This window comes from Haematobia irritans, chromosome 1 (genome assembly GCF_050003625.1).
Source record: "Haematobia irritans isolate KBUSLIRL chromosome 1, ASM5000362v1, whole genome shotgun sequence".
NCBI classification, from domain to species: domain Eukaryota; kingdom Metazoa; phylum Arthropoda; class Insecta; order Diptera; family Muscidae; genus Haematobia; species Haematobia irritans.
In genome coordinates this window covers 278,484,884-278,503,581 of record NC_134397.1, presented here as the reverse complement: position 1 = coordinate 278,503,581, position 18,698 = coordinate 278,484,884, and the positions used below count along the sequence as shown (strand labels likewise).

The window sequence follows — 18,698 nt, the reverse complement described above, 5'->3', positions numbered from 1 at the left end:
TATTTCTATAGAAAATTTTGTCAAAATTTTATTTCCATAGAAAATTTTGTCAACATTTTATTTCCATAGAAAATGTTGTCAGAATTTTATTTCTATAGAAAATTTTTCCAAAATTTTATTTCCATAGAAAATTTTGTCAAAATTTTATTTCTATAAAAAATTTTGTCAAAATTTTATTTCTATAGAACATTTTTCCAAAATTTTATTTCCATAGAACATTTTTCCAAAATTTTATTTCCATAAAAAATTTTTCCAAAATTTTATTTCCATAGAACATGTTGTCAAAATTTTATTTCTATAGAAAATTTTTCCAAAATTTTATTTCCATAGAAAATTTTGTCAAAATTTTATTTCTATAGAAAATTTTGTAAAAATTTTATTTCCATAGAAAATGTTGTCAAAATTTTATTTCTATAGAAAATTTTTCAAAAATTGTATTTCCTCTTAAAATAAAATAATAAATAACGACAATAGAAAATAGAAAAGAAGGACAATAGAAAATAGAAAAGAATGAATAATAAAAAAATGAAAAATGAAAAAATTTAAAGTGAATCAATTTGAATTTGACATATACATATAAATCGTGCGATTTATAATTCCAAAATCGTGCGAAATTGAAAATCGCATTTCCAAAATGTGTTACAGACATTTTAGTCTCGCGAATTTTGAGAAAGAAAACAATAAAGTATGTATTTCGAAATGCATGAATACGATTATGGGAATTAATTGCTTCCGATTTCGTAAATTTAGTGGGTAAATATAACAATACCGGTATTTCTAATTCCCTGCCATTTGAATGCCTAGTTGTTGTTACCTGGTCATGTGGATATTAGTTTTTGGGAAATAGCCAACAAGTAACAAGCCATAGCATGGACATAATAGAAAACAATATTGTTACGAATTAATTTGAATTTTTAAATGTAACGTATTTTTAACGATAATTTGATTTATTTGAATACTTATGAATTGATCTATTAGTGAACTATTTGTATTTTACCTTTTTTGCGTCTGCGTTGATACGCGCTTGAATCGCTTTCATTCATGTATCTATTTGACGTTCTGAAGCAACCCTGTACATTGCGCGGTTTTCCGGCGTCAATTGAGTATTGTTAGCAAAGCTGTCGTGAATGCACAAGGGATAGAGTAAAGTAAGAATTAATTTTACACTTTTAAGTTCTTTATTGTAAGCTATTATACTTTGTAGATAATAAAACCAATAAATACACCATATAATTTTCATTACCGAATTCACCCATTAATTTATTGCGGTTTTTGGTGTTCTTGGGCGAATGCAGCTGTTCCACTTTATGTACTTTATGGTGTGAAAGTTTTATTATTACTCCCCGTAGAAACTCGCCGATTTAATTGGCAACAAATTTTTATTATTTTACTTCGACACGGAATTCACATATTCGACGGCTAAGTAGATGAGGCGAAGCCAACGCCTGGCAGATAAGATGTCTTCCGAGAATAAAGCGAAAATGTCGTCTTTCGAAAATATAGCGCAAGATCAAGAACCCCAGGATGAATTGTCACTGAGTGGAAGTGACGAACGAACAATTGTCGAAAGCCCCGACCCCTCAGTAAAGGATTTGAAGTTGGAGATACTCACGCTTAAGAATGTGATGATAAACTTTATGGATAGCGTGAACAAGATGTCATTAAATGCCGACAACAATCAGCTACCCATACTACCAACAAATTTGGATGAGACCACTGCAAAAGCCGCAGCAGAAACCCTTCCAAATACGTATTCATCAATGCCGAATACAACTGCCGAAGGATCCATCCATCAAGCCGATAAGAACTATGAGGGACTTGCCCATATACAGACTAGTACTGCCACAACAACCCTCGTAACAAATACATCAGCCGAGCCAAACAAATATATGCACACGCAAAATCAAAGTGAGTATTCAATGCCCTTACCTTCCATACAATCATTTGTACCGCCGCCCACCCCATTCTCTATGCCTTATTTTGCCACACAAACAAATCCCCGTGTAGACACATACTCGTTACATTCGACTCCACAGCCTATGCCGGCAATTTCGTATGGACTAAATACAACACGAATGTGCCCTATGGTTACACAGCCTCATATGCCCCATTACGCCACTACCACCAACTTGCCATTGACTACCCCACAAGTCAGCGGCATACAGCAACCGATTAGGAAACTTCATGATTTGCCAGAATTCTCTGGACAGCCCGAACAGTGGCCAATGTTTATTAATTCGTTCAGAGAGACTACACAGTTTTACGGCTATTCTAGTTTGGAGAATTTAATAAGACTACAGAAGTCTCTAAAAGGCTCAGCAAGAACTGTAGTTGAGTCATCTTTGATTACTCCAGAGAGCGTTCCACATGTAATCAGCACATTGGAGTTCCATTACGGTCGACCACAGACACTAATTCGTAGCCAAATTAGTAAGGTGCGTTCTTTTCCGGCTATCTCAAGTAAGAAACCGCTCGAGATAGTTGATTTTAGCATAATGGTTTCGAATTTGGCTGCGTTTTTACAAAATGCCAAGGCTACACCCCACTTGAACAATCCGACGTTGCTGGATGAATTGATTAACAAACTGCCGCTGCACAGACGCGAGGAGTGGATTGAGCATTCCATCAATAATTTGGGACAGTATCCAAGTGTTACCGAGTTCAGTAGTTGGTTACACAAAGTAGCTACATATACGTCGCTTGCTATTGAGATAGACCCTTATAAGAATGAGGTGACCTATAATAAAAGAGACAAGATAAGTTCGTCATTTACAATTATAGGAGACAATAAACATACCGAGTGCGTTATGTGCCATCAAGATCATCCACTATACAGTTGCAAGAAATTTAAGGAAACGAATACTGCCTCACGATGGAATTTGGCAAAGGAGAAAAGACTTTGTTTTGGTTGTCTGCGTGGTGGGCATACATCATCACAATGCCCGATGAAGCGTCGATGTGGCCTTTATGGATGTACGAGATTTCACAATAGACTTTTGCATGAAGGACTTAATTTACACGCACAGGCAAATGAGAATGTAAACAACGTTAGTGCAGACGATTGTGATGACGAGGAACCGATATCGAGCCAAATCGATAACAGACCTGTGAATACGATTACGGATGAGTCGATTAATAAGGGAACGTATTTTAAGTTTTTGCCTGTTAGACTACGAGGGCCGAGAGGTGTAGTTGAGATAATTGCATTTATCGATGAAGGTTCGAAGATTACGTTACTTGAAGATGAGACCGCATATCGTTTAGGACTAAAAGGTGATCGAAGTAATCTACGACTCGGGTGGATAGGTGGTAAAACAACAGATGAAGTTTCGCAAAGAGTACAAATGGAGATAATGAGCAATGTTTCGAATGGAAATGAATATCATATGAAGAACGTATGGACAACTAGAAATTTAGATTTGCCACCGCAGTCGTTGGAAGTAAATTATTTTAGAAAAAAAATGCCGCAGATAGTAAATACTAACATTGAGAATTATAATGGAAAGCCAAGAATGTTGATAGGTTTGCCACATATTCACTTGGTCCGTCCTTATGAGATTATTAATTTAGATGAATCGTTTGCCGTGCATAAGACGAAGTTGGGTAACGTTTTCTTTGGTTCTAACGATGATTCTGTGGACTTTACCGTATGTCGTATTGATTGTAAGATTTTGGATGGGATACAACGGCAGGTATCTGAATATTTTGAGATTGAGAATCTGGGTGTGAAACATGTGGAAACAATAATTTCAGATGAGGACAAGAGATCATTAGAAATTCTTAGAACCAGAACAGTGAAAGCTGGAAATAGGTACGAATCGGGCCTTTTATGGCGAGACGATAGCTACGAATACAAGTCGACTTATGAAACTGCTTTGAAACGTCTAGTTAGCCTGGAAAATAAGATGAAAAAAGATAAGGAGCTTGCCGATTGGTACAATAGAAAAATGAACGAATACATTGATAAGTTATACGTCAGAAAATTGTCCGATGAGGAATGCAATAAAAAAGAAGATCGTACTTGGTACTTGCCGCATTTCGTGATAACGAATGTTAATAAAGGAAACAAGAGGCGACTTGTATTCGATGCGGCCGCACGGATTGACGGAGAATCATTCAATTCAAGATTATTGAAGGGGCCTGACCAGTATCAACCAAAGTCATTGCTGTCAATATTATTTAGATTCCGCCAAGAGCGAATTGGGGTTTGTGCCGACATAAAGGAAATGTTTCACAGAGTAATTATTAGAAAGGAGGACCAGGTGGCCCAACGTTTTTTGTGGCGAGAAGCTGGTGGCTCTGGACCACCCGAACAATATGTCATGCAGGTCATGATCTTTGGATCCGTGAGTTCGCCTTGTACAGCCCAGTACGTCAAGAATATTAATGCCGCCATTTACGAGAATTCTCATCCAAGAGCATATAGGGCTATTGTCGAATGCCATTACGTGGATGACTATGTGGACAGTTTCCACGATATAGATGAGGCCATCGCGGTGACTAGAGAAGTTGTAAGAATTCAAAACGAAGCAGGGTTTGAATTGCGCGGCTTTGTGTCAAATTCGAGAGAGTATTTGAACGCGGTAGATGGTGGTCCGAATGAAGCTACTGGCCTAAATTTGTCGAGCCTATGTAGTAACGAGCAGGTGACGGAGAAGATACTGGGCATGTTTTGGTTTCCGAAGGATGATGCTTTCGGATTTGTTTTAAAGTTCACCAGGGTTCCCGCATCTGTTTTGAACGGCGACAGAATACCAACTAAGAGTGAAGTCTTAAGTTTGACTATGTCCATTTTCGATCCATTCGGAGCGTTGGCTAATGTGGTGATAGGGTCAAAGATACTATTGCAGGAGATGTGGGGGCGTAAGATTGATTGGAATTCCCCAATTCCTCTGGATATATACGAGAAATGGTATGAATGGTACACCGGTTTAGTAGATATTCAAGAAATTAGAATACCCAGATGTTATGGATACAGAACGGATAATGGTGATTCACATGTCGAATTACACATTTTTGTAGACGCCAGCGAAATAGCGTTTGCGACCGTAGCCTACTGGAGAATTTCAAACGATATGGAAACGAGATTAATTTTCGTTGCTGGAAAAGCCCGATGTGCACCGATTAAACAACTTTCAGTGCCGAGATTGGAGTTACAATCTGCAGTACTCGGAGTACGACTGAAGGATTCTATAATATCAAGTCACGATATGAAGCCGATGATAGTCACGTTTTGGTCGGATTCAAAAACAGTGATACGATGGATACAATCTGATAGTAGGCAGTATAAGCCATTCGTGGCACATCGAATATCAGAAATTCTTGATTCTTCAACAGTCGAACAGTGGCGATGGGTGCCAGGATCACAGAACCCAGCTGATGAGGCAACGAGACCAAAGAGATTGAATAAGGATCTATCGGAGTCAGGGTGGTTGAGTGGACCAAGTTTCTTGAAGCTCCCCAGTGAAAAGTGGCCGGTGTTGGTCGATGATATTGGTGATGTATGCCCAGAAGAGAAGCGAACTAAATTTGTGCTGCATGTGGAGAGGAACCAATTTGTTCCATTTGAGAAATATTCGTCATTCCACAAACTGGTCAGAGTTTTGGCTTGGGTGCTGAGGGCCGTTAGTATATTTCGTCGAGGAAGTATGGGGTCAAGACTACAATCGAATGGATATTTGACCGTTGGTGAAATTAGGAATGCGAAAACGTTTTTGTGCAAGGTGGCACAAAAAGATGAATTTTCAAGGGAATTGAGACAACTAGGCTGTGAAAGAAGTATTCCAAAATCGAGCAATATCTATAAACTTTCGCCATTTCTGGATGAGGAGGGTTTGATTAGATTGTCGGGTCGTATAGATTTCGCATATTACGTATCGGATGAGACTAAACACCCTATTATCTTACCGAAGAATCATGAGCTGACGAAAATGCTAGTGATGCAGTATCACATCGATTACCGGCACCAGAATCAAGAATCAATATGTGCTGCCATCCGCCTAAAGTATTGGATACCTAGTCTACGGCAACTGGTAAGATCGGCTAAGAGGCATTGCCAATTTTGTAGGAATAACGCTGCTGTTCCCGTGAACCCCTTGATGGGTCAACACCCCAGAGACCGGTTGGAGCCATACGTTCGCCCATTTTCGTACACGGGGTTGGACTATATGGGTCCTTTTATGGTATCAGTGGGAAGGCGGTGTGAGAAAAGGTGGGTAGCGTTGTTCACCTGTTTAACAGTGCGAGCGATACACTTGGAACTGGCCAAGGATCTTTCGACGGATTCCGTGATAATATGTATCAAGAATTTCATCAATCGCCGTGGGCTGCCGATACGTATAAGGAGTGATCGAGGCACTAATTTTATTGGGGCTAGTAAAGAGCAGTTTGTCTTTGAAGAGGCCAAAGTTGGAGAGGAGTGTGTGCGCCGAGGTATAGAGTGGGTATTCAACACGCCAGCCAACCCGTCAGCGGGAGGAGCCTGGGAGCGAATGGTTCGCTCGGTGAAAAGAGTTTTGGCGGTCACCCTCAAGGAAAAAACACCACCAGTCGAGACGTTGCAGTGTTTATTAATTGAGGCCGAAAATTTGGTCAATTCCCGGCCGTTAACACATCTTCCGGTGGAGAGTGTTGATTGTGACCCTTTAACGCCCAATCATTTCCTCCTGGGGTGTCCAAACGTTAATCAAACACCAGCTGTTCCTGAAGGTGTCTGTTTAAGAAGACAATGGCAGATTGTTCAGCAGATGAAGCAGGTGTTCTGGAAGAGGTGGGTGTTGGAATACCTGCCAGATCTCACACGACGGACAAAGTGGCATCAACCTGTTAGACCTTTGGAGGTTGGCAATGTGGTAGTAATATGTGACGACAGTGAGGCACGCGGAGAATGGAAGAAGGGCGTCGTGGAAGAGGTTTTTGCTGCGGCTGATGGTCAGGTGCACTCGGCAGTAGTTAGAACTACGAGTGGAAGATTACGACGACCTGCATCCAAGCTGGCAGTTTTGGACATTGGTGGTGAGTCTCCCAGATCGACTCACGGGTGGTGGGATGTTACGAATTAATTTGAATTTTTAAATGTAACGTATTTTTAACGATAATTTGATTTATTTGAATACTTATGAATTGATCTATTAGTGAACTATTTGTATTTTACCTTTTTTGCGTCTGCGTTGATACGCGCTTGAATCGCTTTCATTCATGTATCTATTTGACGTTCTGAAGCAACCCTGTACATTGCGCGGTTTCCGGCGTCAATTGAGTATTGTTAGCAAAGCTGTCGTGAATGCACAAGGGATAGAGTAAAGTAAGAATTAATTTTACACTTTTAAGTTCTTTATTGTAAGCTATTATACTTTGTAGATAATAAAACCAATAAATACACCATATAATTTTCATTACCGAATTCACCCATTAATTTATTGCGGTTTTTGGTGTTCTTGGGCGAATGCAGCTGTTCCACTTTATGTACTTTATGGTGTGAAAGTTTTATTATTACTCCCCGTGGAAACTCGCCGATTTAATTGGCAACAAATATTGAAAAATCATGCTGTATTACAAAACGGAAGTATTCGCCGACAAGTTCATTGTATTTGTCGTCGCGGCAAACATTATTCTCACGTCAGACTACGTACTCACTAACCAACCAACTGACACAAACGGTATATCAGCCACAACCAACCACGGTATATTAGCCACAACCCACCACGGTATATCAGCCACAACCCACCAAATTTTGCATAATTTTAATTATTAAACTATTGATACCAGACGATTATTGAAATAATTCTACGGAAAAATTAACAGTCATGTGAAATCCCGAAAAATAGTTTAGGATTGCGTAGTGCGATCAGGTATAAAACAGAGAAGAGCAACATATTAAGGAGAATCCCAAATATCGAAACAAAGACAGAAGTAAACAAAGCCGCCGGAAAGGTTCCTTAAAAACAACCCTTTAAAATGTCTAACGATGTCCATTTGGCAAAAGTTAGTAAAATTCACAAAAGTGCTGAAGTAGAAGTGTGCAAATCCAAAGACTCAAGTCGATGTCGCAATAATATCCGTGGCAAAAGTAGTGACGATATACGCCCAGATGACGAGTATTTGTGGGGCAGCGGTATTAGTATGGCACAACACAATTATCCCGGAGATCTGGAATCTCCGGACCATACACAGCGAGATACCACCACTGAAAGTGATAACAACATTAGTTCATGCTCAACGTTGGACATAGTTAATAAGGTAAGTTCGCATCTGAAATGATGTGGTTTGTAGTGGCCGCGACATCAGTTTGGAGGTCATTTTTGGGAGGAATGCTAGGGACGGGTTTGTTAGATGTTGCATTATATTTCTTTGCGCAGCTGCGTGCAGAAACGCATTGTTACAACAACAAGATCCGTAGTAGGTGCAAGTGAGTTGGAGGAGAGTGAAGAAAGATGACATTATTCTGCCATAATCGAAGAATTTTGGGCATATAATAGAAATAAATAAAAGAAAGCGATTCAAAAAGGAAAATTCCACAACGTCGACGTAATCGCTTAGATTTCGATGTTCCTATGTGGCAAAGGGTCTTCCAAAGAAAATGATCTCAGAACAACTTTTGAGACGAAGTGTAAGTTGCATGTGTTGCTCGGAACAGCAGAGGCAGGAATCAATGTTTAAACGGCAGGAAATGCGTCGTAGTTGGGAATATACGTTAGTGGCACAACCTATGCCTTTAAAACCTATTAATGTAACGCTATTGTAAACGTATTCAATAAGAAAAATTGTAACAAATCAATATTCCAGGTGGAGAATCTTTCCTTGCAGCAGTTAGAAAATAAAGTTCGTGATTTAACGCAAAAGCTTCAGCACACGGAAGAGCAACGGGTCTCAGTGCAGCAACTTTTGGAGGAATGCACCATTGAGAAAGATTTGTGTTTAAGACGTCTTGAAGTACTTAGTGCAGCTCACGAATGTCGCATCACGGAAATGCATTGTGTTATTGCAGAGCTAAGCAAGAAGATAAGGAACAAACAAGAAACCACAATAGTAGAAGAGCAAGAACCAGAAGGTAGTGGTAAGTTATCAAAATCATAGTTTTTCGCAGTAAAATAATTATGGTGCGTGTGTAGAAATCAGTTACCAGGAAGGATCGGTGTATAACTCAGAGCTAAACCTAACTAATCCTGATGCGGAATGCCAGACAGATCCTCTGGATGAAGCTGAATATTCGCATGCAGAAGTTGACCAAAACCTATGTAGTGAAATCACGGACGACATAAAAATTTGTGATGTTAACTACAAAGCCCAAGTTCAGGTAAAAAATACGTTGAATACTTATGCCCAATTATAATTCTTTAATATTCCATGCTTAGGCCCTACAAGAAGAGATACTGCATTTGAAAGCACAAATAGCTTTGCTACAATCCGAAGTCAATGCCAATTGTACTGCTATTGGTGTTAGTTCGGCCGTTGAAGAGCCTACCAACATTGTTGCAGACGTAGGGACACAAAGCTTGGAATCACCCTCATTGCAATTAACACACAAAGACTTTGAAGATGACATGTTAAACGATCTTAATAATACATCAACACTGACAGCCGAAGACACATATGTTAAAAGCCCTCACAAATCCCCGGCCATTCCGAAAATGGCTGAAAGGGTACGTTTGAAGTGTGCCAGTAAAACAGACGTTGACAATGTTACCGCATTAGATTTGCGAAATGTGGAGGTTGGTTTAACCTTGTACATATATCTCCTAATTTCATCGTTTTATTTGTAGATTAAAAACGCCAACATTGCGGAGCATTTGGTTTCAGATTTGAAGCAAAACAATATCGATTCATTCGATGCTTCACAGTTGGATAACGAACTGCAAAGGCTGCAACGTAAAATTGACCATTTGAAAGTCCAAAATACTGTGCTGTCTCTAACATTAGATGAATCAAAGGAGCATTGTGATCACTTGTATTTATTATGCGGTAAATATGAATCAAACGCAGTAGCTCTACAGGTCGCACTGAACTGTAGTGACCGAGCAATAGAAGCATACGACGTTATGCTAGCCTTACTAGAGAGCAAGTAAGTATTCCTGAAGTAAGTAGTCCTGTCCCTTTACATATAGTTACTCTTCATGTTAAAGATTGGGAATTATGAAGGAAAAATCGTCAGCTGCCGAAGAAAGTCGAAAAGCTGTAGAATCTGTTGCCAGGCATTTGTTAGATCGTTTAGAAAGCGAGAAAAATATTTGTGAAAATAGTTTGGGACCATGGCAGAACAGGTATAAATGTTTTTCAATATGAGCTCCATTCCCAACCATTTTTATATAAATTCTGAACAGTTTTAGTATACCCGATAAGGTGCCGTCAAAGCCCTGGACCCAGGAAGACGACAACCGTCTACGTTATCATGTATCTAAATTGAAGGGTAGACGGGCCACGGTTCAAAATACTATTGTACAATTGGAATCTCCATTTAGTGACGCATTTGAGAAATCTCGACTTGCTCTTGAAAGCAAAAAAGAATTAAGTGGTCATAAAGAAAAATCATCAGCATTAGATTTGGAAATGGCAGTATTAATGCAGGAACTTTTGAATCTCCGGGAAGAGAATATTGCTTTGAAAATGAAATATGAACAAGCAGAAAGGGACAAACAATATGCTAATGATCGCATAAGTGTTTTGAACGAAGCCCTAAAGCAACTACAGCTTCAGTTGCAATTTAATACAGAATCATCGGAGCTATTTAATCACGTCCAACATCCAAATCCTACAGAACAAAATCGAACGTCTTATTCCGAAGCTGAACATGCGGCGTTAACAGAACAACAATTGGTTGAGGCTCTATCTCGAGAAACTGAATTAAAAGGACGAATACAATGTTTGATAAATGCAATGTCCGACGAGAAATATGATCATCTACACAATAATGTTAGGGAATTACAAAAAACTAATCAGTAAGTATTTTTGAAATTTTATTGTAAATATTTTTTTTCGCAAAATTGATAGTTTTGGTTGTAAGTCTATATTATAACTTACAGGTCTCAACGATTTTTCATGACTATGTTTATATCAATAGCATGGAAAATGGAAACAAGAGCAGAGAAGAAATGTTTCAAAATTTTAAAATATCAAAGTCATGATTTTTTTCTGTTGTTTAAGACGGTTACAGCGAACTAAAAATCTCGGTCCCTGCGGCAGCATGTCATATGTACATTCTAAATAGTTTGTTATTTTTAATGATGTGGCTAATTAGAAAACGATCTAGTTACTCTTGCATTCTCCAAGAGTAATTTTTATATTTTATTATATATTTTAATATTAATAAAAATGCCCAAAACTTGTCCCCGACAAGAATGTATCCTGAAGAGAAGAAGAAATAGATGAAGAATTTATGATATTAGAATGAAGTAGTAGTTCATTGGAACATAAAAGGATTTTTGCAATTCAAAAAAACCACCTTCCATATAACTTAAATCCAAAGTCTAATAATCTGTTAAAAAAAATTGCGTTAAAACAAATACATCTTAATTTCAGGAGCCTTACGCAAATTATTGAACAAAATAAACGGAAATACCAGACTCGAATACGGAGGCTAGAGCAAAAAATTATGGACATTACTCTTGAAATGGGTCGCCAGCAAAATTCCATGTCAAAACACCATATGACAGACGATGTGACTTCTTTGTCCTTTGGTCCAACCAAATTCAAATACAGACAAAATATATCACCGCATAATCATAATTTAAATCCACCACCATCATCGTCAGTCCATCTGAGACATTCGGAAAACGTTCCCGAAACTACATTGTAGTAACAGTTTCATGAAACCCATCCTCATCCTATTGTTGCTTTGCATATCCCATTTAATAATGACTTAAACATATCACTAACTTACTTCGAGGTTGGCATAATTGAAGTCGATATTGTATTCTAATAAATAATAGTGGTATGATGAAATAAATGCCCTAGGTTTATTTTTTCTATAATAGATCTTCGATTATATACGTAATTAAGTTTCAGCTAGGTATTCCACTAATTGACCGTCTCTAGACTCTTGAAGTAAGCGAGTGATATATACTATTTTAATCTAAGAATAATTTTTTCTGCGATACTTAAGTGTATAAAAGTATTATTTATATGTTCATTTCTTACAGTTTCCGTATATATCTGTCACTAAAGCTTTTTATTATTTCAAATAAAAATTTATAGAAGCTGGTTATAAAAATTATTTTACCTTACAATACACATATGTGCCATTTGTTAATAGAAATTAGCTTTGTAAAAAATAATTAATATTCGTTTAACTTTTACTAAAAATAAAGCATATTATTTATTACATAAATGCTAAACACCTATTACAAATTCATTCATACCATAAACTTAGAAATGTTAACCATTTAGCAAGATACAAACTGTGTAAACATAATATCTTAAATATCATAGTTATGAAAGTGCAGCTTCTTTTTTGCTTTTTTGTAATATATACAAAAATAAACAAATATAATACAAATAAAAATGCATATTTTATTTATTTAGCTTTATAGAATAGTTATAACAAATAAATAAAAACGGTTGTGGTTATAACAAGTATAAGGCAATAGGACAGTCAAATATGCAGCTAGACGCAGTTGTGTAATTTAAAGCCATCTCTAAACGCTGGGATAAGAACTGCGACAGGATGTCTGCGCAGCACTTTACTGGACCAGACCGGTCTGCGCATACTTCATGAGGAAACAGTATCTAATGTGTAAATAAAATTCTGCAAAATATTCTACAGAAAGAAAATGTTGACTAAATTTTCTATAGAAATAAAATTTTGACCAAATTTTCTAATAAAAAAATCTATTACTATAAAATTTTGGCAAAATTTTCTCTAGAAATAAAATGTTGACAAAATTTTCTAATAAAAAACCTCTTGCTATAAAATTTTGGCAAAATTTTCTATAGAAATAAAATTTTGACTTAAATTTTTATAGAAATAAAATTTTGAAAAAAATTTTTGTGTAACAAACAACATTTTGCAAAATTTTCTATAGAAATAAAATTTTGCAAAATATTCTATAGAAACAAAATTTTGATTCAATTTTCTATTTGACTAAATTTGACTAAATTTTCTATAGAAAAAAATATGTCTATAGTTATAAATTTTTGAATAGAATTTTTATAGAAATAAAATTTTGACAAAATTTGCTATAGAAATAAAATTTTGACAAAACTTTTTATAGAAATAACATTTTGACAAAATTTTTTATAAAAAACAACTTTGAAAGAATTTTCTGACAATATTCCACATATGTATATGGCCTTAAAATAAAATTAAGAAAAATTTTCGATTTGTTCGAAATATTTCAAATTTATTGATATGGACATTAAAATGGATCGATCCAGCCCATCTGCTAGTCTAACATTCTAGGAAACATAAAAAGATAGCCGTAATTGGAAGTTGATTTTCATTTACAATCATGCTGGAGTCGGAGTCGACCAAAATTTTTACGACTCCGACCCCAGCAAAATCTTCAGACTCCGACTCCACAGCCCTGTTCATAACACTCATTTATTCTTCTTTATCTTACTGTATATCAGTTCTCTCTAAGCGTCACTTCTGTGTCTTGGTTTTCGGAGCAACTCTAGTTTAGCTATACCTCGTAAAAAAAAATTTTTTTTTGGGTCGATAGAGAATTAAATTTGACATCGAAATAAAAAGTAACCGGTTGGCGGTCGCAACCGGTTAACCGGTTATTCGAGCCTAAAGGCCGGTATGCACCTCTAGCGAAAAATTTCATTCCCATAAGAAATGCATTGCTATTTATGCTAACGAAATTTTCGGTAGCGTTCAATTTCGTAAGCTGGTACGCACCTCTAATGAAAATAACAGGGTTGTCAAAAGCATATTTTGGCAGCAAACATTTAATTTATTACAATCATTGTGTGCGTAAAAGTTTTAAAAGGTCTGTAAATAATAAACAATTTATTTGAGGAATATTTGGAACATACATTAACAATTTTTAAAAGCGAATAGCTGGTTTAAAATTTGTGTACACAGCCCTGTTTTTTTTGTTGTAGACTTAAATAAATTTTTGCTACCGAAAATTTCGCTAGAGGTGCATACCGGCCTTAAAGTGTAAGCAAATAATCGTTAATAAAACCGGTTTTAGTGAACCGATTACTTTAAAATGTACATCACTAGAAAGCTAAAGGTACGACCTTTCAAATGAGGTACAACTCTTTATCCAGTTATCAGTTTAGGTTTTAGATGAAAAATCGCGCGATATTTTTGAAAAAAATTTTCATTTTGTCTTTTCAAACCGGATATGGATAGGATCTGGGTAATATGTCTAATTGTAGGAATAAGAAAGCGCCGAAGGCAAAAATTTTTTTCAAAAAAATCGCGCGATTTTTTTTTTAAATTGTTTATTTTTCAAACCGTATATGGATGGGATCCGGGTAATATGTCTAATTATAGGAATAAAATCGCGCGATTTTTTGAAATTTTTTTTTATTTTTCAAACCGTATATGGATATATAATAGTTAATATCACCGGTTATAGTAAAGATAGAAGCTTGACTTTGACCTTGACGGAAAGGTAGAAGTGTTAGCTACACAATGCAATCCGTTTTTTAGTACTTTTATATGGAGCAGTTTTTGAGATATAAGCTTATTTATAAAAAACCGGTTCCGAAAAATACAAGTTTTTACCCGTACAGCTGGAACGGATGAAGCTGATATAACGGTTCATACATCATTTTAAAGGTCTCTTCAAAACCTCTAGTGATGCACTTTCAAAAGTAATCGGATCTCTAGAACCGGATATATTAAGGATTTTTAACTTACACTTTAGAACCGAATAACCGGTTATCCGGTTACGACCGCCAAGAAAAAAAGTTGTTGTTGTAATCTACTCAAAGAGTACTACCATCTGTGAAGTTTTGAAAAAAATCTGAGAGGTATAGCTAAACTAGAGTTTAGCCCTGTTTTGTATACGTTCAAATTCTTAAGACATCAATGTCTCAAATGTGGTAGTAGAAACCGGTGCTAAATGCTCACGATAATTTTTGGTGGGTCGATACCGACGACATTCCTCCTCCACCATAGCCAAGGCCTGTTCGATAAAGTAGAAAACTTACTTGGAGTTCAAGTCAAAATAAAAGATCACCACCCTGCCAGCATTTCAAAGTTCCATTTCAACCTCATCGTTACCACAGACTCGTAAATGTCACTTCAACCATCATGAAAAGGTACATCAAAAAGTACATACATGTATTTTGCCATCACTACTTTTACAAAAGCCATTTTATTTTTTGTGAAACGCCAAGCGCAACCAGCTTGTTATATTTTAATTAAATAAAAACGAAAATAAAGTTCTGAAAACATAGATTATACGCTTAAAATTGTGAAAGGTATATTGGTGAACAATTTGGTGATTTTCCAAATGGAATAAAGTGATTGTTTTTCAGATATTTTACAGACACGCTGCCTCCATGGAATAAAAACACTGGTTGATAGACGCAGCAACATGTAACTCGCTACTTGTAACTCAACATCATCATTAATGCCAAAAATTATGTTAAATGTAATGTGATAGTGGTATAAATGTTATATTTTTAAGAATTTGTAAATGTTTAATCAAATTAATAAATATCTAAACAAACGTGTTTTACTCGACCACAATGATTCTTTTACAACTATCTTAAAATGCACTTTTTCTGATTGTTTGGAGGGTCCCTTATTGGCGTCGTTCTAAATTGATCTATAAAGGCACCTAATAATTGCACTCATGCGAAACATTTTTGTAGTAACTTGGCGTGGTACAACTTCTCAATAGTGACGGCGCTTTTCCGACGAGTTTTTGATGTCGTATATGATTGTTTTCGACGTAGTGGGGATTCTCAAAAGAGTCCCCAAATTCAAAAAATGTTGGCAGGGCACTAACCTATTCTCGAACTCCTGGATCGTCATATCCTTGATCGATATAAGGCAAAGTAACGAGTATTTGATTACAAGTGCAAGTCAACAAATAAAAACAAACATATACTATCCCTGCCAGCATTTCAAAGTTCCATTTCATCCTCATCGCTACCACAGACTCGTAAATGTCACCACAACCATCGCGAACTGTGATGGGGGAAGCATATCAAAAAGTACAAAATGTACATGAAAGTATTTTGCCATCACTACTGTTAGAAGAGCCATTTTATTTTTTGTGAAACACCAAGCGCAACCAGCATGTTATATTTTATTTAAATAAAAACGAAAATAAAGTTCTGAACACATAGATATTACGCTTAAAATTGTGAAAGGTATATGGTGAACAATTTTCGACTTTCCAAATAGAATAAAGTGATCGTTTTTCAAATATTTTTCCAGGCACGCTGTCTCCATCGAAAATAAACAAACTGGCTGATAGACGCTGCAATATCCATGCCAGCATTTCAATGTTCCATTTCATCCTCATCGCTACCACAGACTCGTAAGTGATACTGCAACAATCGCCAACTGTGATAGTATTTTGCCATCACTATTCGCATGAAAGTATTTTGCCATCACTATTGTTACAAGAGCCATTTTATATTTTGTGTAACACCAAGCGCAACTGGCTTATTATAATTTATTTAAATGAAAACGAAAATAAAGTGCTGAAAACATAGTTATTACGCTTAAAATTGTGAAAAGTAAATTGGTGAACAATTTTTGACTTTCCAAATGGAAGAAAGTGATAGTTTTTCAGAGACGCTGCCTCCATTGGGAATAAAAGTACTGGCTGATAGACGCTACAACATTTAACTTACAACTTGTAACTCAACATCAATTTCTTATTAAAGGTGAGTACTATGTTCGAGTTTTTCACCAAAACACTAAATTAAAAGTGCAAAAATATATATGAAGACGATAACATTTTTATCAAGTCTCTGCAAATTATGGATGGAAAAGATCAAAGGAATTGATTGCAAATAATTTTATATTTCTAAATTAGTTAATTAAAAAAAGTAACCGTGAAAACAAGCTGGTTTTCAGCTTGAAAACAGAACATAGTACTCAGCTTAATGCATAAAAATGTGTTAAATGTGATAGTCGTATAAATGTTATATTTATGAGAATTTATAAATGTTTCATAAAATTAATAAACATCTAAACAATCGTGTTTTACTTGACCACAATGATTATTTTACTATCTGAAAATGCACTTTGTCTGATTGTTTGAAGGGGCTCTTATTGGCGTCCTTCTAAATGTATCCAGAAGGGCTCCTAATAATTGCACTCATGCGATACTTTTTTGTAGTAACTTGGCGTGGTACAACTTCTCAATAGTGACGGCGCTTTTCCGAGGAGTTTTGGATATCGTATACGACTGTTTTCGACGTAGTGGGGATTCTCAGAAGCGCCCCCCAATTTCAAAAAATGTTGGCAGGGATGTAACTTGCTACTTAAAACTCAACATCATTCTTTTATTAATGCAAAAAATTATGTTAAATGTGATGAGATAAACCGAAAAATGTTATATTTATAAGAAATTATAAATGTTTAATCATATCAATAAACATCTACTAAATCGTGTTTTACTTGACCACAATGATTCTTCTACAATTACCTTAAAATGCACTTTTTCTGATAGTTTGCAGGGGTTCTTATTGGCGTCCTTCGAAATTGATCTAAATAGGCACCTAATAATTGCACTGATGAGAAACTTTTTCGTAGTAACTTGGCGTGGTACACCTTCTCAATAGTGACGGCGCTTTTCCGACGAGTTTTTGATGTTGTATATGATTGTTTTCGACTTAGTGGGGATTCTCAGAAGCGCCCCCAAATTCAAAAAATGTTGGGAGGGATAATACACTACAATACCAATAGATAAATAATAATCTTATTAAACATATCAACAAATAAGAAAAAAAAAAAACAACAAAACTTTATCTTAAACATTATTAGTAAACACTTTTGCATTGATAATTCGATTTCCTTCCTTTTGGTGTCATAAAACATCATTAAAATTTATTAACATGCGGGCAATTTGAAATTAGGAACGTACCGGACCGCGTGTTAGAATTGATTTCCAGCAGAAGGAATTCACAAAATATCCATTTAAAACTGATAATAGCATATGAATTAAACTGATTTCAACAATTTGTTGTTTTTAACAATTTTAATTGGTTGCACTTGTTATGTTTCTGGAAACTTTTTCTTGACGATAAGCCACTCATTTTTCATTGGCCAGCTTCTTAATGTTTGCAAGAATGTACACTCATAGAAAAAAGTATGCTAAAAACAGCAGTCGATGTCTGCTGTTATATTTTTGTACTTCAGGGACAAATGAACAACAGTTTATAAAATTTTTAGGTTATAAATTTTTCCCCAAAGCATATTTAAGAACCAAAAGTAGTTTTTGGTATATTTTTGCACCGTAATATACTTACAAGCTCCTAAATACGATCAGCAAACATTTTGTTTGCTGTTATGCCTCAATTCGATAAATGTTCAGATGTTTCGTCACATACTATACATACATTCATACATTCATAAAATATTGTTTTAATTATGTTAGGATAGCTCCTAAGTTGACATTTTTATTTCTTTTAGCCAAAATAAAACATGTTTTAGTGTAATTGAGCTTTAAAAATAGCAGGAAATGTTTGCTATTTCAGCAAACAGTGACTGCTGCACGGATGAAAAAGACTGTTTTTCATATGTTTGGCTATAAACATTATATGTTTGGAACACAAAT

At 35.9% G+C, this 18,698-nt stretch overlaps 2 protein-coding genes and 1 long non-coding RNA gene across 5 annotated transcripts; all 3 read left to right on the top strand.

Moving 5' to 3' along the window:
* The first annotated feature begins 534 nt into the window (after positions 1 to 534).
* LOC142226096 (uncharacterized) lies at positions 535 to 7,402 on the top strand. The gene is made up of 2 exons (XM_075295973.1): positions 535 to 7,303; positions 7,360 to 7,402. The coding sequence occupies exon 1, from the start codon at positions 1,428 to 1,430 to the stop codon at positions 7,059 to 7,061; it is 5,634 nt and encodes a 1,877-aa protein (XP_075152088.1). The 5' UTR covers positions 535 to 1,427; the 3' UTR covers positions 7,062 to 7,303; positions 7,360 to 7,402.
* Positions 7,403 to 7,679: 277 nt separating this feature from the next.
* LOC142226104 (colorectal mutant cancer protein) lies at positions 7,680 to 12,496 on the top strand. Of its 3 annotated transcripts, none has more exons than XM_075296001.1 (8): positions 7,680 to 8,238; positions 8,785 to 9,055; positions 9,111 to 9,295; positions 9,354 to 9,710; positions 9,762 to 10,060; positions 10,122 to 10,259; positions 10,320 to 10,934; positions 11,019 to 11,486. In XM_075296001.1, the coding sequence occupies exons 1-8, from the start codon at positions 7,957 to 7,959 to the stop codon at positions 11,155 to 11,157; spliced, it is 2,286 nt and encodes a 761-aa protein (XP_075152116.1). In that variant the 5' UTR covers positions 7,680 to 7,956; the 3' UTR covers positions 11,158 to 11,486. The 3 variants fall into 3 exon arrangements, with proteins under 3 accessions (XP_075152116.1, XP_075152099.1, XP_075152108.1); XM_075295984.1 differs by lacking the exon at positions 11,019 to 11,486 and adding an exon at positions 11,515 to 12,496 and having other exon boundaries at positions 7,684 to 8,238; XM_075295993.1 differs by lacking the exons at positions 7,680 to 8,238; positions 11,019 to 11,486 and adding exons at positions 8,417 to 8,728; positions 11,515 to 12,496.
* Positions 12,497 to 14,775: 2,279 nt separating this feature from the next.
* LOC142219809 (uncharacterized) lies at positions 14,776 to 15,650 on the top strand. Its single transcript, XR_012717784.1, has 2 exons — positions 14,776 to 15,378; positions 15,436 to 15,650. It is a non-coding gene; the product is annotated as an uncharacterized LOC142219809 (long non-coding RNA).
* The last annotated feature ends 3,048 nt before the right edge of the window (positions 15,651 to 18,698 follow it).

What these genes read in the sequence shown, in the direction of transcription:
- LOC142226096 (XM_075295973.1), top strand. Translation starts at nt 1,428, where the DNA reads ATGAGGCGAAGCCAACGCCTGGCAGATAAGATGTCTTCCGAGAATAAA.
- LOC142226104 (XM_075295984.1), top strand. Translation starts at nt 7,957, where the DNA reads ATGTCTAACGATGTCCATTTGGCAAAAGTTAGTAAAATTCACAAAAGT. An exon ending in GCAAGAACCAGAAGGTAGTG is followed by an intron (nt 9,056 to 9,110) that starts GTAAGTTATCAA and finishes GTGCGTGTGTAG; the next exon opens with AAATCAGTTACCAGGAAGGA. An exon ending in TTGGGACCATGGCAGAACAG is followed by an intron (nt 10,260 to 10,319) that starts GTATAAATGTTT and finishes AATTCTGAACAG; the next exon opens with TTTTAGTATACCCGATAAGG.